General features: G+C 43.1%; 1 protein-coding gene across 2 annotated transcripts in view; it reads right to left on the bottom strand.

The window, feature by feature from the left end:
- LOC143710232 (1-phosphatidylinositol 4,5-bisphosphate phosphodiesterase delta-3-A-like) overlaps nucleotides 1–22,491 on the bottom strand; it is an 83,813-nt gene that overhangs the window by 40,330 nt on the left and 20,992 nt on the right. The window contains exons 9-13 of one of the 2 annotated variants that reach the window (XM_077201232.1): nucleotides 20,262–20,414; nucleotides 18,562–18,684; nucleotides 16,268–16,415; nucleotides 15,801–15,917; nucleotides 15,524–15,702 (exon numbers count right to left, since the gene is read on the bottom strand). In XM_077201232.1, coding sequence (XP_077057347.1) covers nucleotides 15,524–15,702; nucleotides 15,801–15,917; nucleotides 16,268–16,415; nucleotides 18,562–18,684; nucleotides 20,262–20,414 — 720 coding nt within the window. The remainder of the gene's footprint in view (nucleotides 1–15,523; nucleotides 15,703–15,800; nucleotides 15,918–16,267; nucleotides 16,416–18,561; nucleotides 18,685–20,261; nucleotides 20,415–22,491) is intronic. The other variant, XM_077201233.1, reaches the window with a different exon arrangement.

Here is a 22,491-nt window from a genome sequence, read left to right on the forward strand (position 1 = left end):
ATGGATTACTTTTGAGTAACATACCCAACACTGATTGTAAAACACCTTTGCTGCTATTGAGATGTGATACGGGTAAGGTTAGAGGCTGATGTGGTGGTATGGGAAGGTTTAAGTGTGGGTTAAGGTGAAAGGGAAGGGTCAACTGTGTAATTACAAATGTAATTACATAAATTAATTACAGCTGTAATTACGTGCAGGTATTTTCAAAATATAAGTACAATGTAAAATTGTGTATGTACACAATAAGTCCACTGTATCAAATTATTAAGTTCAATGTAAGTACATAGTACTTAAAGCCACAATATAAAGTGGGACTGACAATTCTCACAGATACCATTTATTTCTAAAAGGAACATAGTTGTGAGGATACTGCCTTTTCTAGTATCTTTTACAGAAAAGGTAGATTCGAGATCGGCCTGTAATTGACTAAATCTGTTGGATCAAATTGCGTTTTTTTAACAAACGGTTTAATCATAGCCAGCTTAAAAGTTTTTGGTACTTATCCTAATGACAAAGAGGAATTAATGATATTAAGAAGAGGATCTATGACCTCTGGAAGCATCTCTTTCAATAGTTTAGTCGGTATAGGGTCTAACCTACATGTTGTCGATTTAGATGATTTAACGAGTTTAGAAAATTCACCCTCTCCTATAGCAATGAATGAATCGAATTTTTCGTCAGTGAGACTACACTGCACTGTCTGATGCGATACTGTAGTAGACAGTTGCATAGTTATAATTTTCTCCCTGATACTATCAATCTTTTAAGTAAAAAAGTTCATGAAGTCATTACTGCTGTGCTGCTTGGAAACATCTGGGCTTGTAGCTTTATTTTTTGTTAGTTTAGCAACTCTTTCAAATAAATACCTAGGGTTTTGTTTATTTTCTTCTAATAGGGTTGAAAAATAAACAGATCTAGCAGTATTTAAGGCCTCTCTGTATGCAATCGTGCTCTCTTTCCATGAAATGCGAAATACCTCTAGTTTTGTTTTCTTCCAGTTTCACTCCATTTTTCTGGCTGCTCTCTAAAGGGCCTTAGTGTGCTCGTTGTACCATGGCGTTGGAATAATTTCTTTAATCTTCTATAAGAGCAAACGAGCATCTGTGTCTAAGTGCTGGAAAAGAGAGAGTTGAAAATTTCTGTCGCAATATTGAGTTCTTCCAAGCTATTTGGGATGCTGAGATGATGAAACTGATCAGGAAGATAATTTTTATAAAGCAATCTTTAGTGGCAGAAGTGATAGGTCTAACATATTTATAACACGGAGTCGGCTTTGCAGCCTTGGCTAAATGAAGTTTACACAAGACTAGATAGTGATCTGAGATGTCATCGCTCTGCTGCAGAATTTCAACGGCATCAACATTTATTCCATGTGATAATATTAAATCTAGAGTATGATTACGACAATGAGTAGGTCCTGACACGTGTTGCCTAACTCCAGTAGAGTTAAGAATGTCTTTAAATGCCAATCCCAATGCATCTTTTTCATTATCTAAATGTATATTAAAATCACCAACAATTAGGACTTTATCTGCAGCCAGTACTAACTCTGATAGAAAGTCAGCCAATTATTTGATAAAGTCTGTATGGTGCCCTGGTGGCCTGTATACAGGCGCCAGCACACATCTCAAATGTGATTTATCATTTACACTTAATATTGTTACATTTAGCACCAACACTTCAAACAAATTATATTTGAAACTAGACTTCTGAAAATATTACATTACAGCAACACCTCCCCCTTTGCCTTTCATATAAGTTTCATATTTGTAACCGTAATCTTGGGGGGTGGACTCTCTAGTTCTGAAATCTTCTCTGGCAGACTGACTATCTCACTGCATTCATCACATGTAAATCCTGTGCTGACAGAGAAGGCTATGCTATACATGTTACATGAAGTGCAAGTGACAATAAGGGGAAAATATGACATGACTCACCATGTTTGTTTGACTGACTGATACTCACCACATTTGTTTGATGGATTGGTAAAAGGCGCGAGCGCGCAAGCAAAATAATTAAATAAATGAGCGTATTGTCTTGGCTTACCAGATGCAGGGTCGACCATGCCCCCTAGGGGTGAAGGCACATTCCAACTGGAGTGTGGCTTCCTCCTGGGCTTTAGCGCATGGCACCTCGCTAACAGACATCTGTAGAGCTGCAGGCTGGGTGACACCCAACACTTTCGCGAGATTCTATAATCTCCGGGTAGAGCCAGTGTCCTCTCATGTACTCGCTTCCACTAGCCAGTAAGTAGGACCTGCTCGGTGTCATCGCTTGCTGCGCCATTCCACTCCAAGGACTGGATACATGCGCTATTTCACTCAGATGAGTTCTCCTTAGACCCTGAGTTCCCGGTTGGTCAGCTCTCATGATTGGCTAGGTCTTTCCATGTGCACGGTTCCCCACTTGGGCAACCCCCACATGTGTATTTCCACGGTAAGTCTCCACTGAGCATGTGTCTTTCCCTCGGCAAGACCTCTTGCCATCTCGAGGTTGAAATATTCCACCCTGCGGGCTGAATAACGCTGAGTTTTCCATATTTATCCCGTACTCGGGTCATTTGTGTATTCTAAGTCCTCCCTGCGGGTAGGCGTTGTGTTACATATTCCACCTGGGATATGCCACCCAGTGTACCTTGGTAGACTTGCGCATAGCACTTAAAAGATAGCCACTGTGGCGTGATGGAATTGGGACCCCCATTTCGTCATAACTCGGAGTGATTGAACAAAAGGGAACGTCACGGGAACGTACCCCCCCCCCCCCCCCCCCCCGCCACAAACGCTGTACCGCTGGAACAGCCTGGAGTTCAGTGTCGGCTCCTCATCATAGCATAATGCAAGATTACCGCGCTCTATGTCTGTAGCGATACACTAATCTCACGATACGATACATGTTATTCAGCTCACGATACGATATATATCACGATATTCAGCCAACGATACGATACGATTAGATATAATTCGATACACTTACATCATTTTCTGAAAGATTTAAAGGGGACAGAGTGATTTTGGTGACATCTTGTGAGTGTTCCATTTACTTGGATTGAATTATTTGAACTGAAAACTAAAAACTTGATTTACACAATATATGTCTCTGACTGGACAAGTTTAAGTTATTCTTTCAAGAGCTGTGAGTGCCTTTTGTTGTTTGATTCACATTAATGGCTCAATCGTCAGCAGGTTTATTTGACGCTGCCCCTTTAAGACCAAGTGCAGATCTAATAGGTGACTGATGCACCATCATTTTCGGTAACACCTTATTTTGATGGTCCATTTTGAACATTCTGTTAACTATAAGTAACTTTGCAACTACATGTCAACTAACTCTCATTAGAGTATTAGTGTAAAGTCTGCTTAATATCTGCTAACTCTTTTTTGTGATGGTCCTCCAACAGACACTCTACTGACTATAAGTAACTTTGCAACTACATGTCAACTTATTCTAACCCTAACCCTACCAGTCTAGTAATAATCTACTAATACTCTAATGAGTGTTAGCAGACATGTAGGTGCAATGTTACTTATAGAAAACAGAATGAATTAAAGGGACCATCCAAATAAAGTGAAACCTCATTTTCTCCAAACTAATTACGTCCATTTAAGACATAAACTGTTTAAGTGAATAAAATGTGTTTCAGTGAATCTCAGAGCTGGTCATTTTTATATTATTATGTTTATTTGTTAGTTTAGATGCGCACATGAAGCCCAAAGTTAAGTAGCCTATACTTTTCTTGTCTCGTTGCAGTCCATTTCAGAGCGCGCGTCGCCTTGTGAACATCTTTTGTGCAGATGTTTGTGCTTTTAATAGCTCTTTTAATGATTAAACGCGTCCGCAATTTAGCAACAGTAGAGACTGCTTTTTACAACAATCACCGATCGTGCTGATTCTGACCGTACGTTTGGGGTTTAGGAAGAAATGACAGCGCATCGCTGTGAAGGGAAGGAAGTTGCTCTAGACATAATGCAGTTAGTTTGGTTTAATCTCAAATATCTTATTTTTATTATCTCTGAAATCTAAAATAAAATTAGGATTTCCATTACACGAGAGTAGATGTTAAAACTTCATGCTGATTTGTCTCGGCTTTCGTCAAGATAAGCACCAACTAAGACATAGCTTTACAGTAACCTATGCTTCTCCATCCATTTACGCTTCTTTCTATATGGTGATGTAAATCTCCTTCTGTCCAGTGTTAACACGCGTCAGCACACAACGGCTGCAACCACAGTGCGGTCCCCCCATCTCAACCGTCTGGATTGAGCTGAGTAGGGGACATCTCTAGGGTCTTCAAGTGGGCACCTTCCATCCTCAGTGTTTCGTCGACTAGCCCACAACACCTCAAGAGGGCTCGACAGTGACTCCGGCGTCCCAGAGTCACCCCCCTCCGTCCCCCACTCAACTCAGCCCAGCTTACTGACCTCTACATCCCTCCTGCTGCTGAGACCTAACCACAATCTCACAATCTCTCCGCAACCCAACCATACGCGCCAACCCGTTTGACTAAGGCTGTCGAGCCCCACTGGTGCGTTAATATGCAGTTTCAGTGGCAATGGTTCCGTATGGCATACCTCCTACCACAAAACACAATATCTGCCCAACCACCCGTCATTCACGCAATATACACAGGAACGTAATGACTGTAAATACTATACAACCTATACAAATAAAACAACAGACTCTTCAAGTTTTCAAGAATTCTACGAAACCGTAGCATGGCGGCCAGTATACAGCCAGCTAGAATGTGTCCGTCTCAACCACAGCCAGTTGCTGCTCCTTTCTGCTGCTTCAGATAAGTTCTTTACTGTGCGACGCAACTCTTGGCCACTGAATCCGACGTCTCTGAGGAACCGGGTTGTAGAGTGTGCCACAAAACCTTGACAACCCACTTCCACTGGATAAACCTGGACTCTCCATCCTCGCTGTTCTGGTTCACTGGCCAGATGAGCATACCGCAGTTTCTTCCTCTCATATGCCTCATCTACCGCATCCTCCCATGGCACGTGCTGATCCAGACCACAAAACAATATCTGGCCGTAGGTTAGTGGTGGCAATCTCAGGTGGAAAAATAAGCCGTTGATCAAGATCAGCCAGCATCTTCCAGTCCCTAGCAGCTTCCAGTTGTCCTGGGCGAGAATTGTTGTTAGCACCTTTTCTTGGTGGTTGCTCGCCTGGGCGGAGGAATATTGTCTTCTGCATGTAATGTTTTGCTAGAACAAGCGGCAACTTATTGGTCATACTTCGCTTGCCTTCCAATGCTAAAGCCAAACATCGCAATACTTGGTCATGGCGCCAAGTAAACCGACCTTGGCTAAGAGGCACCTTACATCCTGTCAAAATGTGCCTTAATGTGGCAGGTGATGAACACAAAGGACAAGAGTGATCCTCTCCTACCCAGAGGTTTAGGTTCTGCGGTGATGGGAGAACATCATATGTTGACCTGATAAGGAAACTGATCCTACTCTCTTCCATTGACCAAAGGTCTTGCCAGCCTATTTTGCGTTGTTCCACACTCTCCCATCTCATCCACTCTCCCTGCTTGGCCTGGGAAATGGCCTTTATACATCTCATCCTCTCCTCCTGCTTTTGCACCTCGTTGACTACCAGCTTCCACCATTGAGCTGGACCTGCCTTGTGCCATTTAGGAGGAGCTAAACTGAGCCCAGAACCCCCTCTTCCATGCTGTACCTGTCCCACGATATCCCCAATTTGAAGGTCAGCCTTTGCCTCTACTACAGATTTCTTTGCTGACCAATTTTCTACCAGTTTTTACCACAGGGGCTGCCTCCCTTACACATTTGTCGCGTGACTCTGCTAAAGTCATTTCCAGTCTGACCTTGGCACACTTAAACTCCTCGGTTAAAGCAGAGACTGGCAGCTGCAATACTCCTTTACTATAAAGTCCCACTCTGCTGAGGCAGCGTGGAACTCCCAACCATTTCCTGATGTATGAACTTATTAACGCTTCCAGCTTATCCACTGTTGTCAAAGAAACCTCGTACACAGTCAGTGTCCACAGCAACCTTGGCAGTAGACCAAACTGAAAGCACCAGAGTTTTAGTTTGCCTGCTAGAGCACAGCTGTTTATGCTCTTCAACCCTTCCACTGCTTGTCGTCTAACTTCTCCCACTCAAACTGTTTCCTTTAGATCCCCATCGTACCATCTACCAAGACTAATCACTGGCTTCTCAGAAACTGTTGGTATTGCCTCACCATTAATGAAGAATGTTTTATCTACTACCTTTCCTTTAACTATCGAGATGCTCCTTGATTTAGAGGGCTTAAATTGCATTCGTGCCCATTCAATATTATCTGTTAACTTCCCCAATAACCGATTAGTGCAGGCTACTGTTGTAGTCATGGTTGTCATGTCATCCATGTGTGCTCTGATTGGTGGTAGTCGCATCCCAGAAGCCAAGCGCTCTCCTCCTACTACCCATCTTGATGCCCTAATGATTACTTCCATTGCCATGGTAAAAGCCAGTGGAGAAATGGTGCATCCTGCCATTATTCCAACCTCTAAGCATTGCCATGCGGTGCTGAATCTTGGAGTTGAGAAACTAAATTGCAAATCTCCAAAATAGGCTTTCACTAAATTTGTTATTGACATTGGCTGCCCAAAGAAGCTCATGTGGCACTGAACCATATGCATTAGCCAAATCCAGGAATGTCACATGGAGCTCCTTCCTCTCCTTTTTAGCTGATTGAATTTGTTGCCAGATAACATTGATGTGTTCTAAGCATCCTGAGAACCCTGGAATGCCCGCTTTTTGAACTGAAGTGTCAATGAAGCCATTCGTTAATAGGTAGGTTGACAATCTCTGCGAAATAATGCTGAAGAAAATCTTACCTTCAACGTTTAATAGTTAAATAGGACGAAACTGACTGATGCTTGTAGCATCTTTTTCTTTAGGTATAAAGACTCCACCTGCTCGGCGCCATGCTCTAGGTACAACCTGCTTTTCCCATGCCACTTTTATCAATTTCCACAGAATTCATAGAAATCCTGAAGCACTCTTGTACACTATGTACGGAACTCCATTAGGCCCTGGAGATGATGAAGCCCTTGCCTTTCTCACAACCTGCTCTATCTCTTTCCACTTAGGTGCACAGACCTCCATTTGGTATTCTGGTGGATTGATAGGTGGGATATCTGACGGAATTGACATAGGCTCATGCCTTTTTGCATCTGTATGCATTTCCTCCAAATATCTCTCTAGCTCAACCCTAGATGCTTTTAAAGTGCCATTCTTCTCACTGGTGAATAACTTCTTTAAGAATTTGAATGGGTCTTTATAGAAATTAGCCCTCGCAAGCTCCTTCTTTTTGTAGCGTTTCCGTAGGCGCTCAGCTCTGCGTAATGTTGCAAGCTTATCTTTTATGGCCCTTTGTAAGAGATTGAGTCCCTCCTTCTGACTTTGTTCTGCTTTTTTCCATTGCTTCCTCAGCTGTCTCCTTTCTCTAACTAACCCTTCAATTTTCTGCTGCCGTCTAGATACAGCAGGAGTAGTTTGTACTTTTTCCTTCCTTTTTTCCACACCAAACCTCTCACTTCCATATGCGTAAATGATGTCCACAAAATTTATCCAGCTCTAATATTATCCCAGATCTAAAGTGTAACCACGTTTGAATGTTTAGTTCTGTCCTCATTGTCAGTCATTGAGCAGGGCTGTCGTGTTGTGCGCGATGTGGCTCCGCGTGAGAAATCGCTCTCTCTCTCTTCTGGACTGCGAATAGCAAAATTGCATCACAGACAAATGGTTTAATATTATTGTATATAGAACTGGCTGGCGAGATAAACATGTTCAAGATTACGTCTTTATATCAATAATAAATAGTAGCCTACGTGTTTTTTCTATTTTCTCCAGTGCCGACAGCAGAACCGAAAACGTCCGAGCTTTAAAGCGAATGGGGGTAAACACAGGGGATTTGAATGGGACTTATGTATCGATACTCGCGGCTTAAAAATCGATACTTTCTTGGAAAAAAAAAATATCGATTTATATCGCAGAATCGATAAAATTGCTCAGCCTTACCGCGCTCCTCCTTTTATACCCACGCGGTGGGGCGGAGTTGCGCTATGCAAATTCCGCAGACCCATGGCATTGTTTTGCCATTGGCTCGTTTTGAAAAACTCGAAGGCTATAGGCTTCTAAACGAAACCCCCATTTCGTCAGTCACTGACGTAACGTCTCTGTTTCCTCCTCAGGGAACGAGGGTTACATACGTAACCGAGACGTTCTGGCACCTCCATCTCAACATACTGTAGCCTACAACGCGATGTATATACACAACGTGAGTTACACTCACGGGACACTGCAGTTCATAAAAGTTAATTATTTGCCTGTGCATTAAAGCTTTGCCGGTTAAACATTTCATTTGGGTGCTGTTGCGCAGTTCTAACTAATATTTTCTGAGCGCGTACACTCGAAGCACACACACTAAAACGTCAAACAGTGCCTGATTACTGGACTAAGTTATCTTTCAAGTCTTATTCCGCTAATACTGTCAAATACACACAAGGTTTACATAAACACAGTTTTTTTCTGTCTAAAGTGAATGCACACATTTGAGAGAAAATAGGGTGCGTGTCATATTTGTGTCCATTAGATACGTGGCGGTCTAAAAGTGACAGTAGCCCAATAGTAAACATGCTGCCGCTTGTCCTTAAAGGGATAGTTCACCCAAAAATTTAAATTCTGTCATTATTTGCTCACTCTAATGTTGTTCCAAACCTGTATTAATTTCTTTCTTGTGCTGAAAAAAAAGAAAGAATATATTTAGAAGAATGTGGCTATCCAAACAGTTGCTGATCCCCATTGACCTCCATATGAAAAAATATACTATAGATGTCACTGGGGACCAGCAACTGTTTGGTTACCCACATTCTTCAAAATAACTTTTATTTTCAACAGAAGAAAGAAACATATTCAGGTTTAAAACAACTTGAGAGAGTAAATTATGACAATTTTCATTTTGGGGGGGGAACTAATCCTTTGCTTTAATAAGAATTAATGTATAATGTATACAGTGATGTCTATGTAGTGTTTAATTTTTATATTTGTTCATTTAATTTCTTTCTTGAATGTTACTATTAAATACACCTAATGTAGCTGAACAAATAAAGCCCTGTTTATTTAATTCGTATATTATGTTGTGTAGCCTATTTTTATTTGCGCCACTTTGGCCTTGTCTGGTCTGACATTCTTTTTTTTATTGCATATTTTATTACCTTGTAAGGCTTTGTTTTTAAAATAGGGAAATTAGTTTGGCTGTAATGCTCAGTCACTTGCAAAATAGTAAAACCAACATGAAAGAGAATAGTGATAAAATCGTGAATCATGATTTTCCTGAAAAACATCGTGATATGATATTTTTGCCATATCTGTCATGATCCTGGTATTCTCCTTCCTTTCTCTGTCTCCCTCTTCTGGTCACACACGCTATTATCTTTCATTCATTCATTCACTCTCACACACACACACACACACTCTGTGCAGACACACCCATTTACTATTACTCTCTTCATTCTCTGCCAGCCCTCTCTTCAATTATCGCTATTGCATTCATTCCTTTCTCACCTGCTACCTCTTTACCTCTGATTAGTCTTCCTACTTCTTGTTCCTTCTTCCACCTCTCCTTTGCTAGATTATTATCTATGATTGCGTACGAGTCTGACTGTTCACCTGATTATCTTGTCCTGTCCTGTCTTGTTTGGTGAGTCCTGTTCTGCAGGCTTCTTTGATTGTTTGCTCGCTAAAGCTGTTATCTGCCCAGTTACCCTGCTACTGAAGACAAGAGACGGGTTCCTTACCTGAGTTCCATACCGCTGCCGTAGAGGCTCTGCTTTTCTCCTTCGTTGTCACCCCGGGACCCGCCAGCCCTGCCCAGGGTTACTTCTCTACTGTTTGCAGCATTTAATGAGAGACTTTCTGTTGCTAGCCCTACGAGGCGCATTCCTTTGTTATATTAAAGACATTGTTAATCTGCTATCGCTCTTGGGTCCTTCCTTCAGACATCCCTGACAGAATAATCTAGCCATTATGGACCCAGCGATGGAAAACCCCATTCAGACGGCGATCGAGCTTCAAGGAGCCATGCTGGGCCGTCACGAGGAGGAACTGTCCACTACCAGACACGCAGTGGAGTCGTTAGCGGCTCGGATGACCGACCTCTCCGAGCAGATTCACCGTCTCCGGCTTGATCCTCCACCCAGACCTCAAGACGTTCATGAGCCCAGGGTTAACAATCCGCCCTGTTATGCCGGTGAGCCTTCAGAATGTCGCTCCTTTTTGACACAATGTGAGGTGGTGTTTTCTCTTCAACCAGTCACTTACTCCCTGGATCGAGCCCGGATCGCCTATGTTGTCTCCTTGCTCACCGGAAGGGCACGCGAATGGGGCACGGCGGTCTGGAACGCCGAGTCTGACTGTTTAGACCGGTATTCGCTGTTTAGAGAGGAGATGACCCGAGTTTTTGACCGCTCCGCTCATGGAACAGAGGCTTCTCGTCTTCTCTCATCTCTTCGTCAAGGTAGACGTTCGGTTCCCGACTTTGCTATTGAATTCTGCACTCTCGCTACTTCCTGCGGATGGAACGAACCCGCCCAGGTCGCTCGTTTTTTGGAGGGACTCAATACAGACATTAAAGATGAGGTAATCTCCCGAGAAGTTCCTACTCGTCTTGACGCTTTGATCGACCTGGCCATTCGCATCGACAAGCGTTTCGAGCTCCGGCGTCGATCCCGCAGTATGGAGTCCACTCTCCTTTCTCCGCTCCCCGCTACCACCATTTCCTCCTCCGCTAGTGCTGGGGCGGAGCCTATGCAGCTGGGAGGGATTCGCATTACCGCCGCTGAACGCGAACGCCGAATCTCTAATCGACTCTGCCTTTACTGCGGGTCGGCTGGTCACTATGTGTCGACATGTCAACTAAAAGCCAACGCTCGCCAGTAGAGAGAGGGTTACTGGCGAGCGCTAATGCCCTTGTCCCTCCACTCAAAACCCGCATTACTTTTTCTACTGCTCTCCACTGGCCGGGCTCCTCCGTTTCCTGTCAAGCCCTTATCGATTCGGGAGCCGAGGGAAATTTTATTGATGAAACCTGGGCCCTTGAACAGGGTATTCCTTTAATTGATTTAAATCAGCCCACTTCTGTTTTCGCTCTCGATGGCAGTGTCCTCGAGAGGGTTCACCGTGCTACCATACCGGTGAGTCTTACTGTCTCGGGTAATCACCGAGAGACAATTTCGTTTTTAATTTTTCATTCTCCTTATATACCTGTTGTGTTGGGCCATCCTTGGCTTGTGGAACACAATCCTCAGATCGATTGGTCCAGGGGTTCTATTCTTTCATGGAAGTTATCATGTCATGTTAAATGTTTAGTGTCTGCTGTTGCCCCCGTTTCTTCTGTTTCTGTGTTTCAGGAGGATCCAGGTGATTTGTCTGGGGTGCCGGAGGAGTACCATGATTTGCGGGCGGTCTTCAGTCGTTCCCGGGCCACTTCTCTCCCTCCTCATAGACCCTATGACTGCGGTATCGACCTCCTCCCCGGCACAACGCCCCCTCGTGGGAGGCTATATTCTTTATCAGCCCCAGAACGCGAAGCCCTTGAGAAATATCTCTCTGAATCCTTAGAAGCCGGTACTATTGTCTCGTCCTCCTCTCCCGCCGGTGCTGGATTCTTCTTTGTGAAAAAGAAGGATGGTTCTTTGCGCCCTTGCATTGACTATCGTGGGCTGAATGACATAACGGTGAAGAATCGCTATCCACTTCCCCTTATGTCATCCGCCTTCGAGATTCTGCAGGGCGCAAAGATTTTCACAAAGCTGGATTTACGCAATGCGTACCATTTGGTGCGCATTAAGGAGGGAGACGAGTGGAAAACCGCGTTTAACACTCCACTTGGGCACTTCGAGTATCGGGTTTTACCGTTCGGGTTGGTCAACGCTCCCGCCGTGTTTCAAGCCCTGGTGAATGATGTTTTGAGAGATATGCTCAATATATTTGTTTTCGTTTACTTGGATGATATTTTGATTTTCTCCCCTTCTCTCCAGGTGCACGTCCAGCACGTTCGACGGGTTCTCCAACGACTTCTAGAGAATCGTTTGTTTGTAAAAGCAGAGAAGTGCATGTTTCACGCCCAGTCTGTCACGTTTCTCGGTTCTGTCATTTCGGCGGAGGGGATCAGCATGGACCCTACTAAGGTGCAGGCTGTTACCGGGTGGCCGGTGCCTGACTCTCGCGTCGCTCTTCAGCGTTTTCTGGGGTTTGCGAATTTTTACAGACGGTTTATCCGCAATTTTAGTCAGGTAGCCGTGCCCCTAACCGCACTCACCTCCGTCAAGTCTCGTTTTGAGTGGTCTCGGGCTGCCCAGACAGCCTTTGATCATCTCAAGTCTTTGTTTACTTCCGCTCCCATTCTCACTACTCCCGATACCTCCAACCAATTCATCGTCGAAGTGGACGCGTCAGAGGTGGGCGTCGGGGCCATCCTCTCCCAACGCTTTTCCACTGACGGCAAGGTCCATCCGTGCGCTTATTTTTCTCACCGCCTTACACCGTCTGAACGCAATTACGACGTGGGTAACCGCGAACTGTTGGCCATTCGTTTAGCTTTGGGCGAGTGGCGTCACTGGCTAGAGGGCTCCTCCGTTCCGTTCATTGTCTGGACCGATCACAGAAATCTCGAATACATCCGATCTGCTAAGCGTCTTAACGCCCGTCAAGCTCGTTGGGCGTTATTTTTTGGCCGATTCAATTTTACCATTTCTTATCGCCCCGGTTCGAAGAATCTCAAGCCCGACGCGCTTTCTCGCCAGTTCGCTTCCCCCAGGGAGGTCCCTGTTAAGGAAGAGATCCTTCCTCAGGGATGCGTCCTCGGAGCTTCCATCTGGGGAATCGAACGACTAGTCAAACAAGCTCTTTCCCTTGTCACCGTTCCTCGTCAGTGTCCTAGGAATTTGTTGTTTGTTCCCGTCGCTGCGCGCTCTGCCGTTCTGCAATGGGGGCATTCCTCTAAGCTGTTTGCTCATCCCGGAGTAAGAGGAACGCTTGCGGCTATCCGCCAAAGATTTTGGTGGCCCACCCGCGAACGTGATATCCGCCGGTTCGTTGCGTCTTGCTCTGTCTGCGCCCAGACCAAGCCCAGTAATTCACCGCCCGCTGGACTTCTCCGGCCGCTTCCTATTCCGTCCCGTCCGTGGTCTCATATCGCGCTCGATTTTATAACAGGACTTCCCTCCTCGGGGGGAGATACTGTTATTCTCACGGTCGTTGACAGGTTCTCCAAAGCCGCTCATTTTATCCCTCTTCCTAAGCTCCCCTCCGCCAAAGAGACTGCTCAGACGGTCGTCGATCATGTCTTCAAGATTCACGGTCTTCCCTCTGATATCGTTTCTGACAGGGGACCCCAGTTCACTTCTCAATTCTGGAAAGAATTTTGTCGACTAATCGGTGCGTCCCCTAGTCTCTCTTCTGGTTTTCACCCGCAAACTAATGGTCAGGCCGAACGCGCTAATCAGATTATTGGGCGCATTCTGCGCAGTCTTGCGTTCCGCAACCCCGCGTCTTGGACTGAACAGCTTCCTTGGGCTGAGTACGCGCACAATTCGGCTCCATCCTCCGCCACCGGCCTGTCTCCTTTTCATTGCTGTCTTGGGTATCAACCGCCGCTTTTTCCGTCCCAAGACTCTGATTCTAGTGTCCCGTCGGCCAAGGCTTTTATTCGACGCTGTAGACGCACATGGAGAAGGGTGAGATCAGCGTTATGTCATTCTCGTTCTCTCACTCGTCGAGCTGCTAATAAACACCGCGTTAAGAGTCCTAGGTATACTTGTGGTCAGAGGGTGTGGCTCTCCACCCTTAACCTCCCGTTACAGTCCGTTTCTCGCAAATTGGCCCCCAGATTCATTGGACCTTTTCGTGTTTCTAAGGTCGTGAGTCCTGTCTCTATCAGGCTTAAACTACCTCCCAATCTCCGTCGTATTCATCCAGTCTTTCACGTGTCTTGCGTAAAACCTGTCATACGCGCCCCGACCCGTCCTGCATCCCATCCCATTCGCGTTGAGGGTTCTCCCATCTATAGAGTTCGCAGGTTATTGGATGTCCGTCCTCGAGGCCGCGGTCATCAATTTCTGGTCGATTGGGAGGGATACGGTCCTGAGGAGAGAAGCTGGATCCCCTCCCGGGACGTCCTGGACCGCTCGCTCATTGATGACTTCTACCGCTCCCGTCAGGCTCCATCCTCGGGAGCGCCTGGTGGCGCTCGTTGAGGAAGGGGTACTGTCATGATCCTGGTATTCTCCTTCCTTTCTCTGTCTCCCTCTTCTGGTCACACACACTATTATCTTTCATTCATTCATTCACTCTCACACACACACACACACACACACTCTGTGCAGACACACCCATTTACTATTACTCTCTTCATTCTCTGCCAGCCCTCTCTTCAATTATCGCTATTGCATTCATTCCTTTCTCACCTGCTACCTCTTTACCTCTGATTAGTCTTCCTACTTCTTGTTCCTTCTTCCACCTCTCCTTTGCTAGATTATTATCTATGATTGCGTACGAGTCTGACTGTTCACCTGATTATCTTGTCCTGTCCTGTCTTGTTTGGTGAGTCCTGTTCTGCAGGCTTCTTTGATTGTTTGCTCGCTAAAGCTGTTATCTGCCCAGTTACCCTGCTACTGAAGACAAGAGACGGGTTCCTTACCTGAGTTCCATACCGCTGCCGTAGAGGCTCTGCTTTTCTCCTTCGTTGTCACCCCGGGACCCGCCAGCCCTGCCCAGGGTTACTTCTCTACTGTTTGCAGCATTTAATGAGAGACTTTCTGTTGCTAGCCCTACGAGGCGCATTCCTTTGTTATATTAAAGACATTGTTAATCTGCTATCGCTCTTGGGTCCTTCCTTCAGACATCCCTGACAATATCGCCCACCCCTACAAATGCGTCAGTCGTTGCCTTGGTAAAGCAAGAGTTTACAGATGAAATGAGAAGTAAATAGCGACCGCGTGATGGAGGATGACTAGATATTTCTTTTCTTTTTATTATTAATTTGTGTTTACAAATCAAATAGCATGATTAGCCAGTTACAGAGAAACGGGTTGCCAAGCAACAGACAAGTGACCAATCCTGGGTTGCAAAGTCACTAAATGTATTCTACCAGAACGGTTAGCCAACCGTGTCAAGAATGGGTTCGAGAACGGTTTGTAACCGTGCCGCATAGTACCAGGCTACTGCGCGTGATTTACCAGGCAAGTGGAAATGCAACTGGAACCGGTCCTTACCATTCTTAGAACCATTCGGCTCGACGGTGGAATAGCGACTTTTGGTTAAAGTGAATGATGATGTACTACAATTGTATTGATACGTTAATTTTTGCCAAAGATATTTGGAAGTCAAATATTGTGAAATCATATAGTCAACTCAAGTATTTTAATTTGTTTTCTAGCAGGAAATAGACAGGCAAATTCTTCTCAACAGAAGTTTAGTTTTCATAAAGATCCCTCTGTTCATTAACTCACCTTGATAGTAAGCAGTGTTGGGTTGTGGCCAGGGCCTCCCCCAGTGTTTTCCGGGTTAAACTCTGAATCAGGCTGGCACATGAAGCTTGGTTTTAGGACATAGCCACAGCGGCCGTTTGGTAAAAAACGACCTCTGTTCAGATCCATCTCGTTACATCGGGTTTGAAAGTTTAATGCCACTGCAAAATAGTTTTTCTGTCAGTAATTTATTAATGTTGACTGTGCAGTCATTTTTAAAAACGTGCAGTCTGCAAGTTTTCTTTGATTAAATGTTTACCCATCTGACAACCAGCATTCCACATGTCTTGAGGATTGTAGTTGGAGGATTGCACCCGCTGACCAGATGGGTAGATCCTGCTCAGTTGCATGCTGTTGTGACGTACAAACAACTTTCCTATAAAAAAAGAAAGAAATTTAGAACCCACTCAAACAAACATGAATATATATGTGTGTGTATATATATATAGTTTTTTTCAAAAGTTACTTTTATTTGTACTGCACTTTTGGAGACAACAACAAAATATGAGACGTTGTGTGAAGAAAACAAAAAAAAAATCACTGCAAATATCACTTGAATTTACAGAATATTTCAAGATTGAATTTACATTTTCACTCAGGCAGTAATTTTGTCAAATTACTATATTACTATTTAACTCTGTGTAAAGATACATATAATGTCACCTATTTTATTTTAAAAAAAATTCTATCACTGAATGTTTATAAACACAATAGTAGATATAGTACCTGATTCTTTGATTAGTTTCAATGCATCACTCTCAGAGAAAGAGGACATCTCATTGGGAGGTTTCTTGGCAGATGGATCAAATTGTTTGAAGGCAACACTGCGGGTATACACCACCAGATCAGACAACTCTGGACTCAACTTACAGTCCTTCCGAGGAAAAGAAAAAGCAAAATTTGTACTCAAATAAAATTGTCAAACTGCCAGACTGCAAAAAAGTGATTAAATTATTAAAATAAAAACAAAAGTAATGATATGAAATTAGTAGTGATATGAGCAAGATACACATACCCAAACATGTGTACAGTTCAAAAGTTTGGGGTCAGTAAGATTTTTTTTAAGAAATTAATACTTTTATTCAGTAAGGCTGCACTAAATTGATCAAAAGGGACAGTAAAGACTTTTACATTGTTACAAAATATTTCTATTTTTTTTTTTAAAAACTTGTTATTTTGAACTTTCTTTTCATCATATAATCCTGGAGACAATGTATCATGGTTTCCACAAAATTATTAACCATAACAAAAGTGGCCTGTTGCATAAACTGCTTAGATTAGTCTTAAAACTTAGTCATCACATTTTTTTCTTTAAGACTGGTCCTAACTTCTTTAAGTCAGTTACATACAGAGTTACAGAGTGGTCTAATTTGAATAGGAAAAGTAAGACTGATTACCTCTTATCTAACTAGTTCTTATAGATATAGTTCACCCAAAAATTCTTTCATTAATGTCAACTCATGTCGTTCCAAACCCTTAAGACTTTCATTCATTTTTGGAACACAGATGAAGATAATTTTGATGAAATTTGAGAGCTTTCTATCCCTCCATAGATAGCTACGCAACTGACACTTTGACACTTCAATAAGTTAATAAAAAGATCGTAAAACTAATTCATATGAATTGAGAGGTTTAGACCAATTATTCTGAAGAGACGCGATCGCTTTATATGATGAACAGATTAAACAAACCTCTTGCGGAAGCTCAAACGTGCTGCGTAACTTGAGAATAAACCTCATTGGTTCTCACGCGTCAAGCAAACATGCTTGAGCTTCTGTTTACCTCAACTGATGAGTGAGTTGATAAATGTTTATGTGAATGAAAGTCTAAATTCAATCTGTTCATCATATGAAGTGATCGCACCTCTTCAAAAACTTTTGGACTAAACTGCTCAATTCATATAGATTAGTTTTATGATTTCTTTGTAATTTTTTTTGAAGCGTCAAAGTGTCAATTGCGTAGCTGTCTATTAAGGGACAGAAACCTCGCAGATTTCATCAAAAAGATCTTCCTTTGAGTTCAGAAGATGAACAAAAGTCTTAAGGGTTTGGAACAACATGAGGGTGAGTAATTAATAAAATAATTTTAATTTTTGGGTGAACTAACCTTTTAAGACACAGTCTTCACATAGTTTTCACCTGTTTTCAAAATTCAGATTAATAAGAAATATTTCTTGAGAACCAAATCAGAATTATTTCTAAAGGACCAAATCAGAATGATTTCTGAAGGATCATGTGACACTGAAGACGGGAGTAATGGCTGCTAAAAAATATAGCTTTGCCATACCACAAATAAATTACATAGAAAATAGAAAACAGCTATATCAATTATAATAATATTTCACAAAATTACTGTTTTTACTGTATTTTTGATCAAATAAAAGCAGCCTTGGTGAGCACAAGAGACTTCTTTCAAAATCATAAAAAAATCTTACTAGATCCAAACTTTTGAAGTTAGCATTCATGCAAATAAAAATATTATATATATATATATATATACTAGGGGTGTAATGATACCCTCATGTCACGATTCGATACATATCATGATACTGAACTGTTTATATAATATTATTGCTGTACTCCAAGACATATGCTAAAAGGTTAACAAAAAATGTACTGTTGATTAAAATGCTAAATTTGGTATTGCATTGGGTATGGAAATGAATAGGCTTGGACTTGGTGCTGGTAACCCAATGCACAGGAAAACAGTGACACCAGAATGAAAATATTCATGATTCTGAAAATACAGAATTATTTCAGACAAATATGCTTCCACTCTGTCACTGATTAGATATATTTTAAATAATGTAGGCAACTTTTTAATGGTAACATAAGATTTTTGGCATTATCAGGACCCACAAATATTCCCTCATTGCATTATTATACAGTTATACACAATACATATTGTCACTATCCATGATACATATTGTTGCATTTTTGTATTGCAATATATTGTGACACAATATATTGTTACACCCCAAATATTTGCACAAAACAAGTAGCAAAAAGACAGACCCTGACCTTCCGTGCTTTAGGCTTGCTTTCAGCTTTAGATTCATCATCTGAGGAGCTTGAGTCAGAGCTGGAGCTGTCCTGCTTCACTTTGATCTTCTTAGCTTTTATCAAGATCTTCCCTTTTAGGTCCTGCCATAAAAAAAACGATATCTCAATATTGATTGATAAAGGGACAATGTGTAGTGTTTTAGGTATTTTATTATCTAAAATCAATATTTTTATTCATAAATATATCCTCAATGGTGTACAAATACCTCTGCCAATTAGGCTATCTGACTTATCCTCGTAAACAAAGAATTTATTGTCTTTATATACATGTAGTATACTTTACTTTATATACTTTATATACATGGCTTCCATGTAGTTCCGCCATGTTGAAAAACTATAATAGCAGAGAGGGTCAAAAAGTACTAGGCCAACGCGTTTTCGTTCAGAGCCAGCAACTGAAAGCAGTAGAAACGGAGGAGCAGAGCAGAGCAGTGAGAGGTGCTTGTCACTGCCCCGGCAAGTCAGTCAGTAATTCATACTTTAAGATTCGTTTGTTCGTTGTGTCAAGTTTCAGTTTGTTTGAAATAACAAACCTGTTCACCCAAAGGAAAACTCGATGAAGTGCTATTAGAAGACATCCTGTCATAGCTTTTTGGTACATAACAGCTACCGTAGATGCAACACGGATTTGAAAAAGCGAGGCGCTGGAGAGCACAATTCGTTTGAATGCAAAATACAATTTCACCGCTAGATGGGAGAAATTCCTACACAATGTACCTTTAAGCAGGGCCATCACTAGAGGGGAGAAAGGTGTTGACATTGCTCACGACCCCTGTCTTTCAGGGGGCCCCTGCTATTTCAACCCGAGGGGTACCCATCCATCCCATCCACGCCCCGGCCACACACCCAGGACCGTGATTTCAATCGAGGAAGGCCTACAGCAACAACCTGCACTGGGGCTCCAGATACAGATAAGGCCCTGGTGTTGAACATGGAATTGTATAATAGCAGAAATAGCACTTGCTTATTTCTCCATTCTGTCACCTGATGGACTTTTGGTTCCTTGCCACTGTCACCTTTAGCTTTTGGCTTGCTTAGTTGGGGACACTTTATATTCAACTATATTATTGACCTGCCTGCATTGACACCATAATATGAGAACTGAACTGAGCTGGACGATGACATCCCTGTTTTCTCCAGAGCGGTTATATATTTACATATAAATTAAACAAACTAAATGAATAACTTTTTTACAACAAAAATTAACCATCACTGAATTTACTTAAGCTGAACTATGACGCTATTTTCTTCTAGATCTGCTATACAGCAGATTATTTTCCAATTATCACTGTAAAGCTGCATTAAACCTAAATTGTAAAAAGCGCTATATAAATAAAGGTGACTTGACTTGACATATTAAAGTTAAAATGAGACCAACACATTTCAATAGAGTCTACATTCAAAAGCACTTTGTGGATAGCTTTTCATCTACTGTCAATGAAATCTATGTATTCTTACAGATTAGAGGTGTTAAGAATTACAAAGCATATGCTCAGATATACTTACAGTTAACCTATATAGAAGAACTGTTTTGACAGTCCAGGAACATCAAGCACTGTCTTTTGCATAAAATTCAAAACATTACAGATAGACTGCTTTTACTGGTTTTAGAGTACATTTAATGAAAACTCTTTTAAGGAAAGACTGACTGTATTTACCTCTGGAGATGGTAGCCACTGAAGCGGCTTGTCATTGAGAGGTTTGGTGAGCAGTTTGTCTCCCAGAATTGACAGCAGCAGTTGGGCCATCATTGTCTGCTGCTCCACACAGCAGTGGTTCTCCAGAGACAGAATAAGAGGATATGGAGAAGTCTAGAAAATAAGCATATATTCATGTATACATATGTATTTATGTATGCTTTCTTTTATTTTAACTTTTGGCATTTTTAGGGCAAGGCCTATTTTCAAAGGAAAGAGGCTAAACACATTATGTAGACTGACAAATGGGTTCTCACTTATGCCGAGTTCAGACTGCATGATTTTCAAAATAATTGTGTCACTGTTGTTTTCACACTGCGTGACTATCTGGGGTAACATTCAGTTGCTGGTGTGTTCACACTGCACGATGGATCGGTGACAGGAGGTTTCATACTGCATGACTTTACAAAAGAAAGAATCGCCGACAACTTCTCCCTGGTCCGCAAACTACGTTTCACAACCAAACAAACGCGAGAAGTGATAAGGAAATAACGGAAGATCACGCGTGCGTGAGACCGGAGTTCTCGCGCGACACTGAATTTGTAATTAAAAATGATAGCCTACAAGAAGATTGCGATCCAAATTGTCTGTGCGCTGATTTGCAGCAAAATGAGAAAAATAAACAGTTTATGCAGGAGGCAATGGTTGGGAAGACGAGGGGAGCAAGGACTGTGTTTTGCAAAGAGAGTTGGGGGTAAATAAATAATTTTACAAATGTCCTGCTGTTGCTGCTGGTCATGCAAATGTTTGTGCTTTGTTTCTGTTTGATATAATTGTAAATATAGGCCTATCTATTAAAATACTGATATTCTGGTCTATAACTCCTCCCTGAACATCCTGCTGTCCTGTATCTTGCTCTCTCATTGGCTGTTGGTCATCGCCGATGTAGTTTTCAGTCAGAACACTTTTCACACAGCAGGATTTCTCAAAACCTGTCGGCGTGCCAAAATCGGGGCTAAAATCGTGCAGTCTGAACTCGGCATTAGGAGCCCTAATCACCTTGGCGAATTGGCGAGTGGAATTTGCATGACAAGCCACTCCCCCGTACATATGGGTATATAAGGTGGTGGCACACATCCACTAATTCAGGTTTTTGCTTTGGAACCGAGTGAAACCTCTTGAAAACCTCTTGCTGGAAGCCACAGTGTTTGAACAGATAGGTGCAACGATTCCCCCCTGGGCGCTTTAGCTTAAAAGAGCAGTTTTCCCCAAAAGAGCAAGCATGGGTGGCGAGTGTCTTTTTAAAGCTGCCTTTCCGTCCGTGTGTTTCTGGATGCAGTCGTTTCCTGTTCTCATCTGACGGCCACGATCGGAGCTGCTTCGCAGCCTTCTCCACTCTCACTACCCTTGATGGTGGGGCCGCCAGGGGGTACGTGGAGATTCCTCAGGTGGAGCATGCAATTGTTGTGCACTTCCATCAGGATGTCCATCAGGCCAAAACACTAGAAGAACTGCACAAGGGTAGTTCTAAGCCGGGGTTGATGCAGGAACTGCACACAGTAACTGACCTCTCCCTCTGGGCGATGAAAGTCACAACATGGACTCTCGGACAGAAAGTGTTCCACCTTGGTGGTCCAGAAACGCCATCTCTGGCTAAATCTTGAGGATATGCGGGATGCCAACATAGTACGCTTTCTTGACGCCCCCACCTCGCAAGGTGGCCTCTTTGGCGACACTGCCGAGGACTTTACCCAGTTCTCGGCAGTCCATAAGCAGACAGAGGCCATAAACCCTCCAAATGTCCATTAAAGCGGCCCTGACACATGGGGGGGGTCAGAGATGAAGGGAGCTGCTCTGGATAAGGAGGGGGGCCGGGTGTTTGTTTTCATTTTGAAAAGAGCCTTTTTCTGTTCCGCCGCTGGTGATTACCACATTGTCAATAAAAGAGCAGTTTCCTCAATCTCTGGGCCATACAGTCTGGCAGTAAGCAATGCTATGCTTCCTCATTCCCACCCATTCGCCACAAGCCTATAGAGGTAGCGGTTTGAGGATGCATTGCCTCCTCATGTGTTCTTAGCCACCACCTTGCGGGATCCTTGGAGCCAAGTAAGTTTCACACCACACTCATTGCCTCTACTTCGGGATGCTATGCTTCCCGGGTTGGGTCCCAGCGGTCCTCCTCACTGCCCCTCCTTGGGTACGTCGGTTGTCACCTTGGTGCTGCTTGCTCAGAGTCTGGGAACCTGGGTAG

The sequence above is a fragment of the Siphateles boraxobius genome, unplaced genomic scaffold, assembly GCF_051911475.1.
Source record: "Siphateles boraxobius isolate OS27281-9 unplaced genomic scaffold, OSU_SipBor_1 46, whole genome shotgun sequence".
Classification (NCBI taxonomy): Eukaryota; Metazoa; Chordata; class Actinopteri; order Cypriniformes; family Leuciscidae; genus Siphateles; species Siphateles boraxobius.